Here is a 21,179-nt window from a genome sequence, read left to right as displayed (position 1 = left end):
TATGCTTTAAAGTATGTCTATATACATCCGTATGTAGTCTAATAGCGAAACCTTTAAAAAGACTTATATTTAGAAAGGGAGTAGGTACTTATGATATTTTCGTTATAACCAGCCTAACATTGCCGCTCTCAAAAGTTTTCATGCATACTATCCATGTCACTTCAATGTCTATACGAATTCATTTACCTGTTTTGTCGGCCCGTAGCGTTTGTTGGGCAAGGTAGGTCGAGTTAAGAACTTGCGCGTAGGTAAAACGCGCACACACAGGAGACAACCAGACTCACCAGTTCACCTGTTCCCATGCGCACTGCACTTCCCTGCAGGGTCCACGCTGAAACTAGTCAATATGAACTCGCCAAGTCGCGTCGCCGTGTGGCTAGGCTAGCTACAATGGCGACATCGCCTTCCGGACAAGAAGGATCACGTATGTACCGCCCACAGAAACGTCAAGGCGCTTTCCAAAAAACAAAGAACGTCGCCCGAGGGTAATAATGTGCATCGGCGCACCGTGAACTTGATCGATGGACCTGTCACGTTCTGCCGTCCTCGTCCTCGCCGTCGCCGTCGCCGTCTTCCTCCTGTGCGCGTCCGCCGAGGACCAGCTGGCCGTGGGGGATAAGCTCCTGGCTGGGCAGTCCCTCGTGTCCGCAGGCGGCGCCTTCGCTTTCGGCTTCTTCTCCCCTGACGACGCCGCCGGCACGGCCACACGGTGGTACCTCGGCATATGGTACAACGGCATCCCCGGGCCTCGCACCGTCATCTGGGTGGCCAACCGGGACGCCCCGGCCGCCGGCGCCCCGACGCTCACGCTGGCCAACGACTCCCGCCTCGTCATGTCCGACGCCGACGGTCGCGTGCTCTGGAACACGACCGTCGCGAGCAGTTCGTCGTCGCAGACGCCCACGGCGGCCGTGCTGACGAACGGGGGCAACCTGGTCGTCCAGGGAGCGAACGACGCCGCGTTGTGGCAGAGCTTCGACCACCCAACGGACACGTTCGTCCCGGGCATGAAGATGCGGCTGAGCCACCGGACGGGCAAGGGCGACCGCATCGTGGCTTGGAAATCCCCCGGCGACCCGGCGCCGGGGCGCTTTTCCTACGGCCTGGACCCCAGCACCTCGCTGCAGCTGATCATGTGGAACGGGACGCGCCCCTACTGGCGCACTCCCATCTGGCAGGGGTACGCCGTCGCCGCCATGTACGTCAGCGCCGGCACGGTCATCTACACCGCGATCCTCGACACGGACTTGGAGATCTCCATGGCCATCACCGTCTCCGACGGCGCGGCGCCGACGCGGTATGTGGTGACAAGCTCCGGCAGGTTCCAGCTGCTCAGCTGGAACGGAACCCTGTCGGCGTGGGCCACGCTCCAGTCGTGGCCATCGAGCGGGTGCGGCGCATATAGTCGCTGCGGCGCATACGGGTACTGCGACGTCACATCGGCGCCCGCGGCGTGCAGGTGCCTGGACGGCTTCGAGCCGGCGAGCGCGGCGGACTGGAGCGCCGGCAGGTTGGAGCAGGGGTGCCGGCGAAAGCAGGCGCTGCCGCCATGCGGCGGCGTCGGGGTAGGTTTCGTGGCGATGCGGAGCATGAAGGTGCCGGACAAGTTCTCGATCGACTCCAGCAACCGGACCGCGGGGGAGTGCGCGGCCAGGTGCGCCGCAACCTGCTCGTGCGTGGCGTACGCGTACGCCAACGTGCAGATCAACAGCGCCAAGGACGAACTGATCCGGTGCGTGGTGTGGTCAGAGGAGCTCGTCGACGCGCAGATGATCGACGCGCGCTGGGGCGGCGAAACGCTCTACCTCCGCGTGGCCGAAATTGATGATGCCTCCACAGGTAGAGGTAGTAGAGCAGAAACACACTTGTTTCTTTTGCCCAACTTCATCTGTTGAATCTTTAGTCTCTACCGAAATCAACCCAAACAAATTTGCCAGTGCCGGTGTTAGCCCTGCCCAACACAGGTAGAAAGTCCAGCAGAAATGCGGTGAAGATAGCCCTGCCGGTGTTAGCATCCCTCCTGCTGCTCACATGCACTTTCTTTGTATCGTTCTGGAGATTCAGAGGTACAGTTGTATTTTTCTTCCTTTTTTTTTCTTTATTAACTCTGAACATGGCGTGCTCGACCATTCTTTCATACACACACACACACACAAAAAAAAAGCTCACAAGCACCAATGTCGCAGTCAAGGGAAGAAAAACCGAGAGCCAAAATAAGAACAAGTCGGGCAAAATCGGAGGAGATCACACAGAAGACCTTGAGTTCCCGTCCATACGGTTCGCCGACATTGTCATCGCCACGGACAACTTCTCCAAAACACTCATGATCGGACGCGGAGGGTTCGGGAAGGTCTACAAGGTACTACTTCTACTCAGATTTGCTAAATTTCAGTCACCTGAAATTTTCTGTTCTGTTAGCTTAGCAGTTTTTTTTTAAATCAGGGGCCTCGCCCGGCTCCATTTTCATTATCAAAGAGAGGCAAATTTTTCCATTAGTGGTTGTTAGACTGTGTATTTGTATAGCTTTCGTATATACCCCTGTATGTATACCCCTTATAGATATAAGATAGCTACACCCGTATTGGATGTCGAGCAGTTTTCATCAAACATTGTTTTACATGGTATCAGATTAGGTTAGATCGTTTTTCCACTTTCACAGTTCCACTGTCGCCGCCGCCTCACGGCTTCTCCACCGGGCGCCGCCACGATCTCCGCTCGCCCGACCGCTACACCTGCCGCCTGCCCAGCCCCTGTCGCTCAGGCCGCCCCGTCATCTCCATTTTTTGGCCTCCTGATCGCTGGCCTCTCTGTCCGGTGTCTTCATGGCCGCCCCGACGCCGCCTCTGGGTCGCTTTGACGTCGTCCCACCACCGGCATCCTATGGTGCCTCCCACCCGACGGCGCCCTACAACCCTGCTCCTGCCCCGCAGGCGTTTGGGGGTCATGCCCCGCCCGCGGCTGCACCCTAGTGGGTGTATCAGCACCCGTCGGCGGGCCACTCGCCCAAGGGTCCTCCACACCCGATGCCGCTGGGGGGTGGTTCCTACGGTGTTGCTCCTGCCACCCCATGGCCGAGTACGCCCTACGTACCCCCGACTACGTCGGCCTCTGCCTACCTGCATGTCTCAGGTGCCGCGCCTCCTTACGGTCCGACCGCCTTGTACGCGAGGCCATATGGAGGTCCATCGACCGACCTGGTTGCGTCACCTTCGTGCGGCTATGCCCCGCTACCACCATCGGATCAGGGTGTCCCTGCTTCGCTGTTCTACTTCGCGCACCTCATCCCGGTGAAGTTGACAACGGAGAACTACCTGTCGTGGGGTGCTCAGGTCTTGCCACTTCTCCGTAGTCTCTACTTGGAGGGGTTTGTTGATGGCACTCTGTCGTGTGCCCCGCCTTATCACCCGGGGCATCATGCGTGGGTGGCTCAAGATCGAGCCATCCTTTCAGCTATCCAGTCCTCTCTTATGGAGGGGGTCTCGTCACTTTCAGGCGGCCCTTCGGGTTCCTCATTGGCGCAAGGCCATCGAGCAGGAGTTTCAGGCACTACAGAGGAACGATACTTGGCGCTTGGTTCCTCCTGTGTCGGGTGTCAACATAATTGATTTCAAGTGGGTCTTAAAGGTAAAAAAGCATGTCGGTGGTTCCATTGAGCGCTTCAAGGCACGGTTGTTGGCCAAAGATTGTACACAACGGTATGGTCTTGATTATGAGGATACTTTCAGCCCAGTTGTTAAACCTACCACTATGTGTCTGCTTCTCTCCTTGGCTGTTGCCAAAGGGTAGTCTATGCGCCAGCTTGATGTTCAGAATGCTTATCTCCATGGGGTCTTGGAGGAAGAAGTTTACATGCGGCAACCTCCCGGTTTTGTTGATCCAGCTCGTCCACATCATTTAAGTCGTCTTGTTAAGGAGCTTTATGGACTCAAGGAGGCTCCTCGTGCATGGCATGCCCGGCTGGGCTCGGTTCTTCGACAGCTTGTGTTTACTCCGCCCACTGCTGACACGTCATTGTTCCTGTTTCATCGTCTTGAGGTGACTATATGTACCTGCTGGTTTATGTTGATGACATTATTCTTATAAGCTCGTCCGTCTGCTACTAATCGTCTGCTATCTGCTCTCAGTGGTCACTTTGCTGTCCAGGATCTGGGGGCTCTCTATTACTTTCTTGGCTTGGAGGTTTCACAGTCTTCTGCTGGCCCGACTCTCACTCAGCCGAAGTACTCTTTTGACCTGCTACGCCGTGGAGGTATGTTGCGCTGCAAGCATGCTACCACCCCTATGTCTGCGACAGGTCGGTTATCAGCCTTGGATGGTGACTTACTCCGTCCAGATGATGCTACTGAGTATCACAGTGTTGTTGGAGCTTTGCAGTACTTGACTATTACACGGCCTAACATTTCCTATGCGGTTAACCTTGTGTGACAGTTTCTTCATGCTCCTCGAACTTCACACTGGTCAGCTGTGAAGCGTGTCTTGCGTTATCTCTCACACTGTCTCATATGGCTTGCATCTTCGGTCTACCTCTTCGTCTGCCCTCTCGGCCTTCTCCGATGCTGATTGGGCTGGGAGCCGTGATGACCGACGATCAACGGGGGGCTATGCTGTCTTTTATGGGGATAACTTGATCGTTTAGAGTGCACGCAAGCAGGCCACAATATCTTGGAGTAGCATTGAAGCAGAGTACAAGGCGGTTGCCAATGCCACGACTGAGCTCATTTGGGTAAAGTCTTTGTTGAGAGAGTTAGGTATCTCTCAACAACAACCACCCGTTCTTTGGTGTGATAATATTGGTGCGACATATCTTTCATCTGATCCAGTTTTTTATGTTCGTACCAAGCACATCGAAGTTGACTATCACTTTGTAAGGGAACGCATTGCACGGAAGCTTCTTTATATCAAGTTCATCTCTTCAAAGGATCAATTTGCTGACATCTTCACAAAGCAACTTTCACAACCTCAGTTTGAGGGATGCAGGTGCAATCTTAACTTGCTTTGTACTTCAGGACATAGTTAAGATTGAGGAAGGATCTTAGACTATGTATTTGTATAACTTTCGTATATAGCGCTATACTCTATATACCCCTTATATATATGAGTTAGCCACATCCGTATTGGGTGTCGGGCAGTTTCCACCAAACATTGTTTTACAACTGCGTCCTCATGAGCAGTGTTTGTGTGTGCATGGAGAGAGAGAAGTCTGTGTGGAGGGGAGCATGTGGATGGGCAAGAAATGCAGGAGAGAGGAGAGAGAGACGCTGGCAGAGCGCCTGCATGCCGGCGAAATTAGCCCCCCCCCCCCCCCCCCCCTCCCCATGTGCCCAGCTTCCTGGATTTGCCTTTGGGGCCGCTAACGCATTTTTGATCAAATACAGCGAAAATTGAGAAGGTGGAGGCGCGACTCGACGATTTTATCAACGTCGAGGGTTAAAAAGTGTTTTGAGGAGGACTGTTAAGGGTGCGGCTGGAGATGCTCTAAACAAGTAGTTCCTGACACATTATTACAAAGCAAGCTAAAAAGCTCAATCCCACACACGGGAGTCTGAAACAAAACAAACAACTAGCAATAACTGCACAAAACTATCACTTAGCAACAGATTCAAAGTTAGTAACTAAAATATCAAATAGGCTCTCTACCTCTTTCAAGATTAACCTAACTACTATACACTCGTAAAACAAGTGATACACTGACTCTATCTCAGTACAATGAACACATTCAAGCTGCTTAGCCAGTTCTCTTTTCCTCTGATTGTCATAGACACTCACAGGTCATTATTTTGTTCTGAGAAAATAACCAGAGAAATCCCTCAACCCTGGGTGGTACATTGATCTTCCACACAACAGGCAAGAAGATAGGTTGGACCCCACTAAATTCACTATTGCATACAAAGATTTACTGGAATAAACACCTTTAGACTCATATTGCCAGATCAAAGAGTCATCCTCATGACAGAACTTAGTGAGTTTGATGATATTAACCAAATCAAACCACTGAATCATTAGTTCATTACAAAAAATTATCCTAAATGTACATTTAAGTTCTTGTCCGTCCCGAAGCTTTGAAATAGTTATATTTTTCTCATTGATCAAATAGTATATGTCCCAAAATTGGATGGCGAGAGGTGCATTAGAGCATCTCTAGCACACCCCATATTTTTCCGACCCGCATAAGTCGTTTACAGTTCGACGAAGCGGGATTTTGCGGGGCGAAATAGTGCGCTGTAGAATAGACCCCGTATATGAAACTGTATAATTTGAAAAAAACTTTCACGGAAGAAATTACAACCACACTGATCTTTTATAGTTCATCACATACTACATGATCATACATGCTACATTCTACTACTACTACTATAGGGGGTTGGGGATCTCGCCGGAGCTAACTATCCTACCGCACTAAGAAAAATAGAGCTTACCAGAGCTCGTGTTGTAGTTGTCCAGCAACAGCGCGGGCAAAAGGTTGTCCGCCTCCATCGGGGGAAGGAAGTCCTCCGGCCCGACGACGCCCCCGGCACGTCGCTCCGGCCCCGTCCATCTTCACCAAGGGGAGCTCCTCTAGCTCCCTCTTCACCGGGGTGAGGGAGGAGTGCGAGCTCGACGCCTTGAAGGAGTTGCTGCTGCCGGAGAAGAGGCGGCCTCGCACACGGTCGTACTCCTCTGTCTCGCGGCGGAGGAGCGACGGTGGTGGCGACCGGCCCCAGCGCGTGTATCGTAGGGCGGTGCGCTTCCGCGCCGCGTCGTATTTGACGCAACGCACCCTCTCGGGGTCATCGTTGCCATGGCGACTGAATTTGGTCATCTCGAGCGATGGATTGAAGGGGCGAGGCGACAGATTGGAGGTGCGGGCGGCGGATCTAAGGCGTCGACGGTGAGGGGTGGGGAGTTTTCGCGGTGGCGGTGGGATAGGGTTCGGACCCGTATCCAGCAGTCGAACCCGCACATATAGCGGTCGGGGGTCTCGTTTCCGAGCCACTGTAAAAAATGATCCAAACACATATAATCGCCCAAATTTTAAAGTTTCGGCAATTATACAGCTCTACTAGAGATGCTTTTACCATACCAAATGTCTCCACAAAACCGAATAAGTCTACCATTGCCCACTGCGCATTTTCTACCGCACTCTCACTGTCTGGCAGTGCCCACATGAATGTCTTCCAGAATTGAGAAGAGTTATTATCATGACAACATAGGATATTAGGCCACTTTCAATGCATTGGGTGCTAAGATGAGGTACTAAACACATTAAATTATTTAGTAACTATAGTCTTCAATGCATAGTTGCTTAGCTTATTGTAGCTAAGCTTCCTTATTTAATGCTTTCGCAACTAAAGTTGTGTATGCATTGGTGCATTTCTTTCATTTAATTCTTTGACCTAGGTTCACGCACTTAGCATTGTTTCTTCCTGGGTCACCACACTTATCTCTCTCCTATTAGTTAGCTTGGCACATTAAAAAAATTATCTACGTGACAGCCTTAGCACCTGTATAAGATGAAGCATTGGGAGTAGCCTTAGGGCTTTTGCTATTATACTTACTATCTATCAGCGTCCTCGAGAAAGAACCTTCCCCAGCTATGTATCTTTTCACTCTAGAACATATCAAACAAATGTCCTAAAATTTACAACCCCCATACCTCCAAACTCCTTCTTCATACATATAAAAGGTGAGTTAACTAAGTGTTTATTATTTTGTCCTTCGCTATCACTTCATTGACACAAGAGCCCACTTGGGAAATTTAACAAAGGACAGAAAATATTTTTTCAGATAGGGGCTCTCTATTACTTAAAAGATTTAAGCACTATACCCCACCCATGTATAGCCAAGATGCACACAACCAAACAATGTCTTCTCATACAAACGAGAATAAAAGGCGAAATACAAAGAAACATGCATAGTCCGTATAATGCATAAAGCGAAAGGGGGGTGGATCATGCTGCCACCCATTTTTGGATAAAACTACCCCTCGTCATAGCCTGTAATCATGTACACACCTTCGTAAATAGCTGTCGATTCTCCAGACGGTGTAGAGAGAACAATAAACAAAGAACCCTGATACATCTCTAGATAACCTCCATGAAAAAAGTAATTTTATTGTTAAAAAATTTATCGTTTCTACATAGTCAAACCGACCAAGTAATAGCCATAGCAACCAAGTAACTTTGACCCTAAGAAGTGTTTTAAACCTATGATCAGTCGAATGTAGCCAGTTGCAAATACATTAGTAACACTACATGAAGGATACAACTTAGATGACTGACCATATAAAATGAGCCAAATTGCATTGAAAGAATAAATGTTCTGTTGTGTCACTATGGTGACAAAAGATAAATTGCAGACTATCTTGACAATTCCTCTTAATAAGGTAATCTTTAGTAAGAATGACTCCGCGACAAAGATACCATGCAAAGATATTATTCTTAAGTGTTATCTTCATCTTTTAGATCTTCTTGTCATTATCAACTATCACATAGGTTTAGCAGAAATTTGATGTTCTGTTCAGTCATGATCTCACTAACTCCACTTGTTTATGTTTACCATTGGGAAGGGAACGTTGGAAGGCGGTCATGTGGTTGCTGTGAAAAGGCTGAGCGAGGACTCAGACCAGGGAGCAGAGGAGTTCAAGAACGAGGCAATTCTGATTGCCAAGCTGCAGCACCGGAACCTAGTCCGCCTTCTTGGCTGCTGCACCGAGGGGGCCGAGAAGCTGCTCCTACGAGTACCTTCCCAACAAGGGCCTCAATGCCATCCTCTTCGGTACATATAATGTTTAAGTCATCACAACCGAAATTACTGCATTGTTTTAGCTTAAGTTTCATATGACATGTTTGCTGCAGACAGTGTGAAGAAAGCGGTGCTGGACTGGCCGACGCGGCTGGGCATCATCAAGGGGGTGGCAAGGGGGCTGCTCTACCTGCACCAGGACTCGAGGCTGACGGTGATACACAGGGATCTCAAGGCAAGCAACGTGCTGCTGGACGCCGAGATGCGGCCCAAGATCGCCGACTTTGGCATGGCCAAGATCTTCGGTGACAACCAGGTGAAAGCCAGCACCCGGAATGTCGTCGGAACATAGTGAGTTATCTTAACACCTGTAAAGAAAAAGAAATTCTTCTTGTTTCGAATTTATTTGTTCAAGTCCTTTTTTTTTTTTTGGTTTTAAGTTGGTACGCCATTTAAGAAAATGGTGGAACCTCTTATGACGAGAAAGTAATGTGTGGACAGTGGCTACATTGCTCCTGAGTACTCGACGGGGGGCGTCTTCTCCGTCAAATCCGACGTGTACAGCTTCGGCGTACTGCTGCTTGAGATCGTGAGCGGCACCAGGATAAGCGCAATCGACGGCATTATGGAGTGTCCTAGCCTGACAGTCTATGTAAGCACCTGAACAAAAACTGATAGTGTCAAACCAAATATATACTTGCAGTTAGTTTCCTTTTGCAGTACACCCCATATCATGATCAAATCCATATTCATCTTTTTAAAAGGCATACACAGATGGTTGATTTGATTGCTTCATGTAGGCATGGAGCCTGTGGAGGGAAGGGAGGATAGGTAAGCTGGTGGATCCATCCATGGCAGAGAGCTGTTCAGAGGATGAGGCCATGCTCTGCATCCACGTCGGGCTCCTGTGCGTGGAGGACGACCCGAGCAGGAGGCCGCTCATGTCGTCTGTCGTGTCCATCTTGGAAAATGGAAGCGCGCCAGTGGTGGCATCGGCGTCTCTTCCAGCGCCGAACCAGCCAGGGTACTTTAAAATGATAGGAGAGAAGAGCCAGAGAAGCGATCTCGAGAACACCAGGAACGCCATGACCATGACAGCTCTTCATGGACGGTAGTATAGCAGTTACTGCAGCTTTCATCAGAAGGGAAGTTGCGCTAGTCCTAGTGTTCCGTTTCTTTCTTTTTTTTACCGGGGAAGACCCCTGGTTCATAGAGCATTTGTCACTGATGGAAATGAAAGGTTTATTTATAGGAGTGTCGAGTTTATCAGCCTTGAAATGAACTCTGTTGCTGAATTGAAATCTTTACCATGTTAGACTGAAAATTATTCAAGCAGGTCGCCTCAAATCTATAGCTGACGACCAAAAGTGCGTTTTACAGAGGTAAGCACTAGCTGGCATATCCCCTGAAACCAAACTCTACTAAAAAAAGTTAGTTACATTCCTAATAACCAACCCCGGATGACTATATTTGCTCCAGTCGCGGCCTTTGGACTAAAGATAAGAGCATCTCCAGCGTTCGGCCCCCTAAGGCCGTGAAATAGCGCCGCCTGAGGACGCGGCGGCGGAAAAAACAGCGTGGGAGGGGGGGGGGGGGGGCTCGGGTTCCCAGCCATCGATTTTGGTCCATTTTCGGCGTAAATTGACCCATTTTCGGTGCAAATTGGCCCACTTTCGGTGGTCTATAAAACTTAGCTCGATTACATGATCTATCTCATCTAATCCCACCATCATTCAGCAAATCTACAAAGGAATTACTCACTCCCAGTGATGAGCATCATAGCGGTGTTGATGAAGAAGGGTTGGTGATGACGACGGCGACGAATCCACCTCTCCGAACCGCTAAACGGACTCCAGATTAGCCCTCCGGGGAAAGAACAAGAGGTGGCGGCGGTTCCGTCTCGTGAAACGCGATGAAAACTTCTTTCTAATTTTTTTCTCCGAAGATGTGATTTTATAGGACTGGAATTAGGGTCGGAGGAGACACATGGGCCCCACAAGGTTTCTGGGTGCGACCTGGGGGTGGCGTGGAGGGGGGGGGACGCCCTGTTGTCTTGTGCCCCCTGGCACACCTCCTCCGGTAGGTCTTTGCTCCATAATTCCTTATAAATACCAGAAATAATTCATAAAAAATTTCGTCCGATTCCGAGAACTTCTATTTCTACACAAAAATAACATCAAGGTAGTTCTGCTGAAAACAACGTTAGTCCGGGTTAGTTTCATTTAAATCATGTAAATTAGAGGTCAAAACTAGAGCAAAAGTGTTTGTAAAAGTAGATACGTTGAAGATGTATCATCGGTCAACCGCAGACTCATCCGGCAGAGGCAGGCGAAGGCCGACACCCGCTTCGACGAGCTCGGCGCGGATATAGCGGCGAAGGAGGCCGCATCGGAGCAGTCCGAGGGGGGGGGGAGCTGTGGCTACACCCCATGTATCCGCCAATGGACACGTAGATCGTTGAAATCTTCGATGAGGAGTGGTAGTTAGTTTTCTACGTAGTAGTACGTAGGTTTCTTTGGTTGGCGAGATGTCTGGGCGCGTCCGGTCACTCCCTGCGGTTTATTTGAGACGTGCCCGATCACTCCGTGTGGACGCACCCAAACGCGGACGCAGGTGTTTGAGGGATCATTTTTTGCTATCCTTGGTTGTAGATGCTCTTATGTTGCAGATATACACGGAAGTGATACAACCGGACCAGGGTGTGGTACGATGGTGCTGGCATTGGACGCCGACATTGTTTGTGGACGTCGTGGCCGAAGTGGCCAGCCTACGAGGCTCTTTTTTTACCAAGTGTTACTTAGTACTCCCTGTGTCCCGAAATTTTTGTCTTAGATTTGTCTAGAAATAGATGTATCTGAATACTAAAACGCGGCTAGATACATTCATATTTAGACAAATGTAAGATAAGAATTTTAAGACGGAGGAGTACTTAGTACTTAGTTTACAAGGAATTAAGCCAATTACCGGTGTTTTTTACATTCGGCCTACTCCCTTTGTTTTTCTTAATCTGCATATAAAATTTAATTAAAGTCAAACAATAAAAAGTTTAACCAAATTTATATCAAAAGATATCAACATCTGCAATACTAAAACTATATGGTACGAAACTTAATATCATGATGCACCTAGTAATCTTCATTTCATATTATGAATGTTAATATCTTTTTCCTACTAGTATAAAGTTGGTCAAAGTTTATGAAGTTTAATATTATCTTCGTCCGAAAATATTTGTCTTAGAAATGAGTAAATGGATGTTTGTATAATCAAAATAAATCTAGATACATTTATCTTTAAAATAATTATTTCCGGACGAAAAGAGTATTAATCAAATCTTATATACATACTTAAAAAAAACGGAGAGAGTACGTGTCAAGCCACACGAAGACTTATGATTATCTGACTCAAGGTAGCTGCATGCGCCATGAGCCAACCCCCTCCAATCCCCCTTCTTGCTCGTCTCCCTCTTGTCTTGCTCCAGGGCGCGCTAGTAGAGTGCACTGTAGCGGCACGCCACCCCAGCTTGTGGTGGAGAGAGGTCTGTGCGTTACTTCCGTAATAATTTCCCGTAGACGACCCCTCTGGCTCAACTGTCGTTGTAGAACTAAGACGGCGCGTACGTATGACGCGCACACACCGGAGACCGGACCAGTTCACCATGGGTGCAATGCATGCCGAAGAGCACTAGTCAGTCGTATGACTTCACAAAGTCGCGCCATCGTGTGGTGTGGCTACGTCGCCTTGCATTGCAGCCAAGAGCAACAAGGTTCATGCACTGCCCTCACGAAGTGCCTGCACGCACCTTGAATTTGCTCAATGGACCTGCCGCCACGTTCCGCTGCCGTCCTCGTCCTCGCCGTCGTCGCCGCCTGCCTCCCGTGCATGTCGGCCGAGGACCAGCTGGCCGTCGGGGACAAGCTCCTCGCCCGGGATACCATCGTGTCCGACAGCGGCGACTTCGCCCTCGGCTTCTTCTCCCCGGACGACTCACCCGCCGCTCCCGCGAGACGGTGGTACCTCGGCATATGGTACCACAGCATCCCCGGGCCTCAAACCGTCGTCTGGGTGGCCAACCGGGACGCCCCAGCCGCCGGAGAGCCTACGCTCGCGCTGGCCAACGACTCCAGCCTCGTCCTGTCCGACGCCGACGGCAGCGTGCTCTGGACCACGCCCGGCGTGGGCACATCGTCCTCGCAGCCGGCGCCAGCCGAGCTCGGGAACGACGGCAACCTGCTCATCCTGCTGCCGAACGGCACGGTGGTGTGGCAGAGCTTCGACCACCCGACGGACACGTTCATGCCGGGGATGAAGGCCCGGCTGAGCCGCCGGACGGAGAGGCGTGACTGGATCGTGTCCTGGACATCCCCCCGCGACCCGGCGCCGGGCCCCTTCTCCTGCGGCCTGGACCCCGTCACGTCGCTGCAGCTGCTCATGTGGAACCGCACGCGGCTCTATTCGCGCACCCCCGTCTGGACGGGGTACGCCGCGTCCGGGACCATCGTCAGCGCCGGCATGGTCATCAACACGGCGATAGTGGTCGTGGGCACCGAGGAGGAGATCTCCATCACCTTCACAGTGTCCGGCAGCCCGACGCCCACGCGGTACGTGGTGACCAGCTCCGGCACGTTCCAGCTCCTCAGATGGAACGGCACCGCGTCGGCCTGGGACACGCTCCAGTCGTGGCCGTCCAGCGGGTGCACCACCTATGGCCGCTGCGGCGCGTACGGGTACTGCGACGCCACGGCGGCCCCGCCGTCGTGCAAGTGCCTCGATGGGTTCGAGCCGGCGATACCGGCGGACTGGAGCGCCGGCAGGTTCGAGCAGGGCTGCCGGAGAACGCAGGCGCTCCCGCCGTGCGGCGGCGGCGGGCATGGTTTCCTGGAGATGCGGAGCATGAAGGTGCCGGACAACTTCTCGCTCGACGCCGGCAACCGGAGCCCGGAGGAGTGCGCGGCGAGGTGCGCCGGCAGCTGCTCGTGCGTGGCCTACGCGTACGTCGACCTGCACAGCAGCAGCGCGCGGCAGCTGCGGTGCCTGGTGTGGGCAGGGGAACTCGTCGACGCACAGATGATCGGCGCGCCCGGCCAGACGCTCTACCTCCGCGTGCCCGTTGCTGCAACGTCCACAGGTACGGCTGAAAGAAAAAGAACATATGCTTTGTTGTCCGAAACTTTGTCAAAGTTATGATGAATGTTTACTGAATTGAAAACAAAAAAGTGGGACATGGATATCCAGTGAACGTTCAATTTTCAATGCTCGGCAAATCAAACGTTTTTCATCGCAAGTTGTGTTTCTTGAGGGTTAAAAGTTTAATTTACGAGCATGAAAAGTCCGTCTCAGTTTATTTTTATTAGAAAATTATTACAATTGCAAGCTATTTTTTTACAAGAAAGCCTTCGGGATATAGCTTTATTCAACTTCAGATAGTACTTACATAATCTGTTAAAAACTTCAAAATGAAATCAGGGGTGCGAGGCAGGAGGATTAACACGTCTCTACTTAGGCCCTGTTTGAAACCATAATAGATTATGATAATCTAGATTATGAAAATAAATTATATAATCTGGTTTATAAAAAAAATCTAGGTGGACATGTTTGCAGACCAGATTATATAAACTGTAATCTAGGTTTTACATTGCATAATAATGACCCGTCTACCCTCTGTTTTTTAAAAAGAGGTGGATGGCGGTGGTAGGAATGTAATTATGTTTAACTTTGCAAGGATAATGGGTCATTAGCAATTCATAATCCGATTTTACCTGGTGTAGAGTAGATTATAAGTTTTTAATAATCTATCCATCTAGTTTTTATAATCTACACCATAATTTGTCCTGTTTGGAGACATAATAGATTATAAAAACTAGATTGTATAATCTGGATGGTTCCAAACAAGGCCTTAGCTACCTCGTGAGCAACTATGTTTAACTCCCTAACGGTGGTGGAGCTACAACCACATCTTTGGGCGAGCTAAAACGGATCAACTTAAAAAATAATACATTAATACAGTATACATCTGAAGTTTTGCTCTTAGGCCTCTCTCAATGCTTCATTTCGTATAGGTGCTAAGGCTATCATATAGACGAAAAATCTAATGTAGTAAAAGTAATTTAGAGGAGAGAGATGAATGTGGTGACCTGGGAAAAAACAACGTCAAGCACGTAAACCTAGGCAAAACACTTAAATAAAAGAAATCCACCAACACATGAACAACTTTAGTTAATAAATCATTAAATAAGGAGGCTTAGCTACAACAATCTAAGCACCTATGCATTGAAGGCTTTAGTTGCTAAACTATTTAATGTGCTTAGCACCTAATCTTAACATCAATGCATTGAAAGTGGCCTTAGAGCAAGTACAATAGTCCTATTCAGTAGGCTACAAGGGATTCCACCTCACCAAAAATCTGAGCTGGAGGAGGGTAAAGACAGGAGAGAGAAGGGAACGGGCGTTGTCGTGGGTATAAGCCTGACAGTAGATGTGTAGGATACGAAAAGGATGGGCAGAGTCCTAGCTACGGCGAGGATGTATGAGTTCAGGCCCCTCTGCGATGGAGGTAATAGCCCTACGTCTCAGTTCTCAGGGAGCTTTGTTGTCGAGTGGAATCAGGAATACAATGAGTTGCTAACCTCTTTACCAGTGGGGGAGGGTGGCTTATATAGAGTGCGCTGCCCTCCACAACGGTTCCGATACAGGGGTGGAGTAGTGGCGATTGAATGTGTACGTTACAGGTAACCTACGCCCTAAATGCCAATAAATGCACCTGGAAACGTACGACCGTTTCCCTCCAGGGGGTTACGATGTACCGAGTGGTATACAGTCGGTTAGCCTGATATGCTCCGAATGCTAGTCTCCGACTGGACGATCGAGAGTAAATTACCGACTGGATGACAGGGATTCCTTAATTCAGTCGGAGCTGACTAGGGGTCTAGTCCTTTGCGAGGGGTGGTCCTTGGATAAGACCTACAGGGCAGGCCTATGACCCTACCCTAGTACTATAACCCCATCAGGCGCTTCACTAGTCGCCCGGCTGCAGCACAAGACCCGAGAAAGTTTAGCCCACTTGGAGCTCGAAGCCGGCGACAGGGCCACTGCTCCCAATCCCCTGCGTCTCACCATCCAATCAACTGCTTTTTTCCTTTCTTACCATGCATGCGAACATTGATTGCCCTGGCCTCAACAGCTCATATAAAGCCAACCTTATTACACCAGACTTCTTCTACGAAGGCTATTGTTGACATGGCACCGATATACAGCCGGTAGCCGGCGTTTCTATTAACCATGCTCTTAGGGTCCAAATTCAGCACCAGTCTTCATTAAATTTTCATTAAGCTGGGTGGGCCATGTCTGGTTTTGCCCAGCCATAGCTCCGCCATTGCTCCCTAATTAATACAATGCTCGTAGTAACCTTACCATGATCACGAAAACAATTTCGAAAATCCTGACAACGCTGCCGTCATCATAGAATGCTCGTCATTTGAATTTAAAGCTTGTACCACAATGGGGTTACTTAAACTCACCATTAGATTGTTACATCCACTGATGTGTGCAAGTTTGAAACCTTCTAGAAACGTCGCGGCCTCGGTTGAGACTACACCCGCTACATGTTCAAGTTTTGCGGTAGAAGCTGAGATTCCGAATGATATATAGCTCTACATGAACCAGAATAATTTTTCGTGCTTGCATACTAATTTTACATCATCAAAGAATTAGCCATGGACGGGGTGCGTGGAAGCTTGCTATTCATGTGCCAGAACCATGAGTTGGTCGCGAGATCTTATGGGTTTCACCTCTAGCCTATTTCAACGTGTTTGGGACTAAAGACTTTGTCGTCGTCGTTGTTGTTGTTGCTGCATACTAACTTTGCATCCCGGCGCCAATATAAATTGTCATAAAAATTGTTTAATTTGCCATGTTTAAAATTTGACGTAAGATTCTTAGTCTTATCGCCCTTTCATGTGCAGGTGGAAATGCAGTGAAAATAGCAGTGCCGGTGGCAGCATGTGTGCTGGTGCTCACATGCATTTTCTTTGCATGGTTCTGGAGATTCAGAGGTATAGTTATACTTTTAGCTCTAAACATGTCATACTAAATCATTCTTAGACAAAATGCTCACAGCATCAATTTTACAGGCAATTTTACAGACAAGAGGAGGAAAACCGAGAGCCAGAAGAAGCTAATGACTGGCAGCGCGAACACCCCGAGCGAAGTCGGCGAAGGAGATCACACTGGTGACCTTGAGTTCCCCTCCTTACGGTTCGCCGACATCGTCGCTGCCACGGGCAATTTCTCCAAGACATTCATGATCGGGCGCGGAGGCTTCGGCAATGTTTACAAGGTATACTAACTTTTACCTCTCTTTCAGTCCTTCGGCAAGGTTTTCAAGGTATCCTGTTTTGTGAGTTTAACACAAAATTCACTTTTTTGTTTTACAATTCGGAAGGGAACATTAGACGGTGGACATGTGGTCGCCGTGAAGAGGCTGAGCAAGGATTCAGATCAGGGAGCAGAGGAGTTCAAGAACGAGGCGATCCTCATCGCCAAGCTGCAGCACCGGAACCTGGTGCGCCTCCTCGGCTGCTGCACCGAGGGGGCGGAGAAGCTGCTCATCTACGAGTACCTGCCCAACAAGGGCCTCGACGCCATCCTCTTCGGTACATACCATATGTTCATTACAACTGAAAGTACATAATCTTTTTTACGAGTGAAATACACCGTTAGTCCATTGACTCAAAGAGTTCGTACAGTTTATTAGGTAAGAACAGGCAAAAACTCAGGAAATCATCAATTTACTCATTAATTTAACTAGTTTAAGTAATCAGATTAAGGACAAAAACGATTCACCTTGTTTAAAGAAATTCGATTCACCCCCGAAAAACCACACACGTGGCTGCCATATCATTGTACATGTGTTCTAAATAAGTTTAATAACTAAATTAATCACTTCGTGAGTTTTTGGCCTAAACGGTACAATTACAAACAATTTAACTTAGAGCATCTCCAACAGGCGCCCAAAAAAGCTTCACGCGTTAAAAGTTTATTTTTTGGGCGCCGAACAGTTCCAACAGATGCTGTAATATACTGCACGCGTTAAAAAGATTTGGGCACGCGCTGAAAAACGCTATCGCGCACAGCATATTTAGACGCCGGATTGTGCGCCCTTTATAATTTGCACTGCGTGTTTTTTTTGTGCGTGTTTTTGCGCGTCTGCTAAAGCAATGTTAGTCCTGACGCATTAAAAGTGATACAGCGCTATAACTTTTATTAGACGCGAAATTTTTGTGCGGGTGTTGAAGATGTTCTTAATGGACGCAATTCATCTCTACTGATTTTCATTATAGAAAACCAATGGCTTAACTACTAAAAGAAGAAAAGAAAGAAGGACCACCAGACCCAAATCCTTCACAGAGTGGGAGGGGCAGCATCCCAAACTAAACCTGGGCATATCCCGGGCCAGGCTTTAGAAAACCCAAACTGAAAATCTCAAGCCCGAGCCCGGTCCGATCCGGTCAAAAAAACCAATTTTCAGCCACCGAGCACGGCCCAAATGGATTAAAAAGATGAATTCCGGGTCGCGCCTGGACGGGTCGGGTCTCCGTGTAAAATGATGATTTTCCAAAGCCCGAGCCCATCCCAAACTATTGCCCGAGCCTAGTTTCCAAGCTTGAACCCTTCCCAAACATAAAGCCCGCTCCGGCCCGGCCCGGGTTTTTCGGGTCGGGTCACCGGGCAATGATCGGGCTGCCCATGCCCAAGTTTATCCCAAATCATGCATAACTTCTTTTCTTCACCACCTCAACTTTGAATAGCCCCCTCAACAATCTTAATGAAGCTCCGTTACTGCCCACCGGGACCAAATTTTTGTCATGCTTGGGGAAGGTTTTAATCCATCTAGAGAAACAATCATTTAAATACACAGAATAAAACAAACATCAAATGCACATTTTAGTAAATTCCACACCAATTTAGCATTAGAGTAGTTGAAAAACATATGAGCAATGGTTTCCCCTGGCCATTGAAGGCGCATCCTTTCTCTCTTTTCCATCTTCTTTTTAACATGTTATCTTCGGCCGGTATACTTTTTCTGTTTACTAAGCAAACGTAAACTTGATTTTACGAACAATTTTAATTTTCCACAAAAAATTTCGTGGAAATCCACATCAGTCAACACCCACTTAATTTGACCCTTCCGTCCATACATTTGGATCTCCTCACATCTGGCTTCCAAACTTTCCCAAAGAGTTAGGCTCTCTCTCGAGTCCCCGCAGAGTTCTTCAAAAGGAGATATCATCACACCCCTTCTCAATAGCATCAGCTACCGAGATATCATGGTTAAAGCTGACCAAGTATAATCTTGGATAGGCTTCTTCTAGGCCTTGTTCGGTTGCCGTGGTTAGATTCCACGAGTGATTTCTAACCTCCTAGGGATTAGGTGATCTCCTACTTGTCACCCAATCACCGCTATTCCTCATCCACATGAATCCTTCTGACCAAAACATGTTCAGTTACTCCCTTTTCTAATCCATCCATATGAATCATTGCCCCTGTCAACGTCAGGTCAGAATCGGTAGAGGAGAACGGGAAGAAGAGGAGAGGACAAGAAGGAGACGAGGCTTACCTGATAGGAGAGCAAGGAGGGGTGGGGAAGTATGTCGCCATCATCGCCTCCGGATGGCCGCGCCGTCGCCGCCAAATCGCGGGAGAGAGAGAGAGAGAGCCCGGGGAGACATGGCTCGATTTTTTTTCTTCCGACATACAGATTCGCCCATCGGGAGGGATTGGTTCCACGAGTAGAGATGCGAGGATTTTATCCCAGACAGTTCCACGTGGTTTGAGAGGGATTGGGCGGGGGTGTAGCCCCGACCGGGTTTAATCCAACAAGCTCGTAAGCAGGCTGGGGTCGGATCCCGGCCGGGCCGAAACCACGGGGTTCGGCGGGGATTGGACACCAATCCCGGCGGGGGAGGGGCTAACCGAACAAGGCCTTAGGGGTTTATCATCCATCCATCAATCTTCCCAAAACCTAGTATTTTTTTCATCACCTAATTTTTTCTTTACATTGCTGATAAAAGCAATATTTCAATTCCAAAATACTGGACCAGAAGTGAGAGTCACCCACTTCAGGTTTTATACCAGATAGACAATTATCTTTCACATATTTGTTAATGAGGACTTCCCAGTTCCCACCATAATCCATTTTCAGTTTCCAGTCTCCAAAACCACTTGGCTAGTAGGGATTTGTTCATTAATTCTAGATTTATACTTGCTGCAGATAGTGCGAGGAAATCGGTGCTGGATTGGTCGACACGGCTGGGGATCATCAAGGGCGTGGCAAGGGGGCTGCTCTACCTGCATCAGGACTCAAGGCTGACGGTGATACACAGGGACCTCAAGGCCAGCAACGTGCTGCTGGACGCCGAGATGAGGCCCAAGATCGCCGACTTCGGCATGGCCAAGATCTTCGGCGACAACCAGGTGAAAGCCAACAGCAAGCGCGTCGTCGGCACATAGTGAGTAATTTGAACACTTTACTGAATTTACAGAGAGAAAAGGAATTTTTTTGTGTTAAGTTGGTACATAGCATTTGACGAAAATAAAGTGTGACAGCTCTTCTAACAAAAAATGTGTGTGCCGACAGTGGCTACATTGCTCCCGAGTACTCGACGGAGGGCGTCTTCTCCGTCAAATCCGACGTGTACAGCTTCGGCGTGCTGCTGCTGGAGATCGTTAGCGGCGTTAGGATAAGCACAACCAGTGGCATCATGGAGTTTCCTAGCCTGATAGTCTATGTAAGCACCTGCATTTACAATTTTCTTCAGTACAGTCCTCTTTCTTGTGATCGAATCCGTATTTGTAATAGCAAGAAAAGGAACAATTCATGGTTGGTTTGATTGTTTCATGTAGGCATGGCACCTGTGGAGGGAAGGGAAGGCAGGCAAGCTGGTGGATCCGTCCATGGCAGAGAGCTGTCTACAGGACGAGGCATTGCTCTGCATCCACGTCGGGCTCCTCTGCGTGGAGGACGACCCGAGCAGGAGGCCGCTCATGTCGTCCGTCGTGTCCATCTTGGAGAACGGAAGCGCGTCGGTGGTGCTGGCATCGGCGTCTCTTCCGGAGCCGAACAAGCCAGGGTACGTCGGAATGATGGAAGAGAAGACCCAGAGAAGCGATCTCGAGAACAGCAGGAACACCATTGCCATGACCGTTCTGCAAGGCCGGTAGCACAGTAGGGACTGCAACTTTCTTCTTCAGAAGGAAAGGTGCACTTAGTTCTAGCGTTTCATTTTCTTTTCTTTTTTACCGTGGGAAAAAACGGATTTGTAGAGCATTTTTTACTGGTACAAATGAAATATGTATTTACAGGAGCGTTGAGTTGATTTGATGTGTCTTGAAATGGATGGTATTGGTATGAATGTCTTGCTGGATTTGAATACTTTAGCTACTTGGATGGACTTCCAGAAAAA

The 21,179-nt window shown here is 48.9% G+C and overlaps 1 protein-coding gene and 1 pseudogene across 1 annotated transcript; both read left to right on the top strand.

Annotated features, from left to right (window-relative positions):
• Positions 1 to 268: 268 nt before the first annotated feature.
• Positions 269 to 10,045, top strand: LOC123451886 (annotated as a pseudogene).
• A 2,348-nt stretch (positions 10,046 to 12,393) lies between these two features.
• On the top strand, positions 12,394 to 21,128 carry LOC123451887 (G-type lectin S-receptor-like serine/threonine-protein kinase B120). The gene is made up of 7 exons (XM_045128433.1): positions 12,394 to 13,846; positions 16,680 to 16,769; positions 16,848 to 17,053; positions 17,159 to 17,369; positions 19,988 to 20,225; positions 20,354 to 20,504; positions 20,620 to 21,128. Exons 1-7 carry the CDS (start codon positions 12,535 to 12,537, stop codon positions 20,935 to 20,937), a joined length of 2,526 nt encoding a protein of 841 aa, XP_044984368.1. The 5' UTR covers positions 12,394 to 12,534; the 3' UTR covers positions 20,938 to 21,128.
• The last annotated feature ends 51 nt before the right edge of the window (positions 21,129 to 21,179 follow it).

Source organism: Hordeum vulgare, chromosome 5H (assembly GCF_904849725.1).
Source record: "Hordeum vulgare subsp. vulgare chromosome 5H, MorexV3_pseudomolecules_assembly, whole genome shotgun sequence".
NCBI lineage: Eukaryota > Viridiplantae > Streptophyta > Magnoliopsida > Poales > Poaceae > Hordeum > Hordeum vulgare.
This window is presented reverse-complemented; position numbering and strand designations above follow the sequence as displayed.

What these genes read in the sequence shown, in the direction of transcription:
- LOC123451887 (XM_045128433.1), top strand. Translation starts at nt 12,535, where the DNA reads ATGGACCTGCCGCCACGTTCCGCTGCCGTCCTCGTCCTCGCCGTCGTC. An exon ending in CCTCGACGCCATCCTCTTCG is followed by an intron (nt 17,370 to 19,987) that starts GTACATACCATA and finishes TACTTGCTGCAG; the next exon opens with ATAGTGCGAGGAAATCGGTG. An exon ending in TTCCTAGCCTGATAGTCTAT is followed by an intron (nt 20,505 to 20,619) that starts GTAAGCACCTGC and finishes TGTTTCATGTAG; the next exon opens with GCATGGCACCTGTGGAGGGA.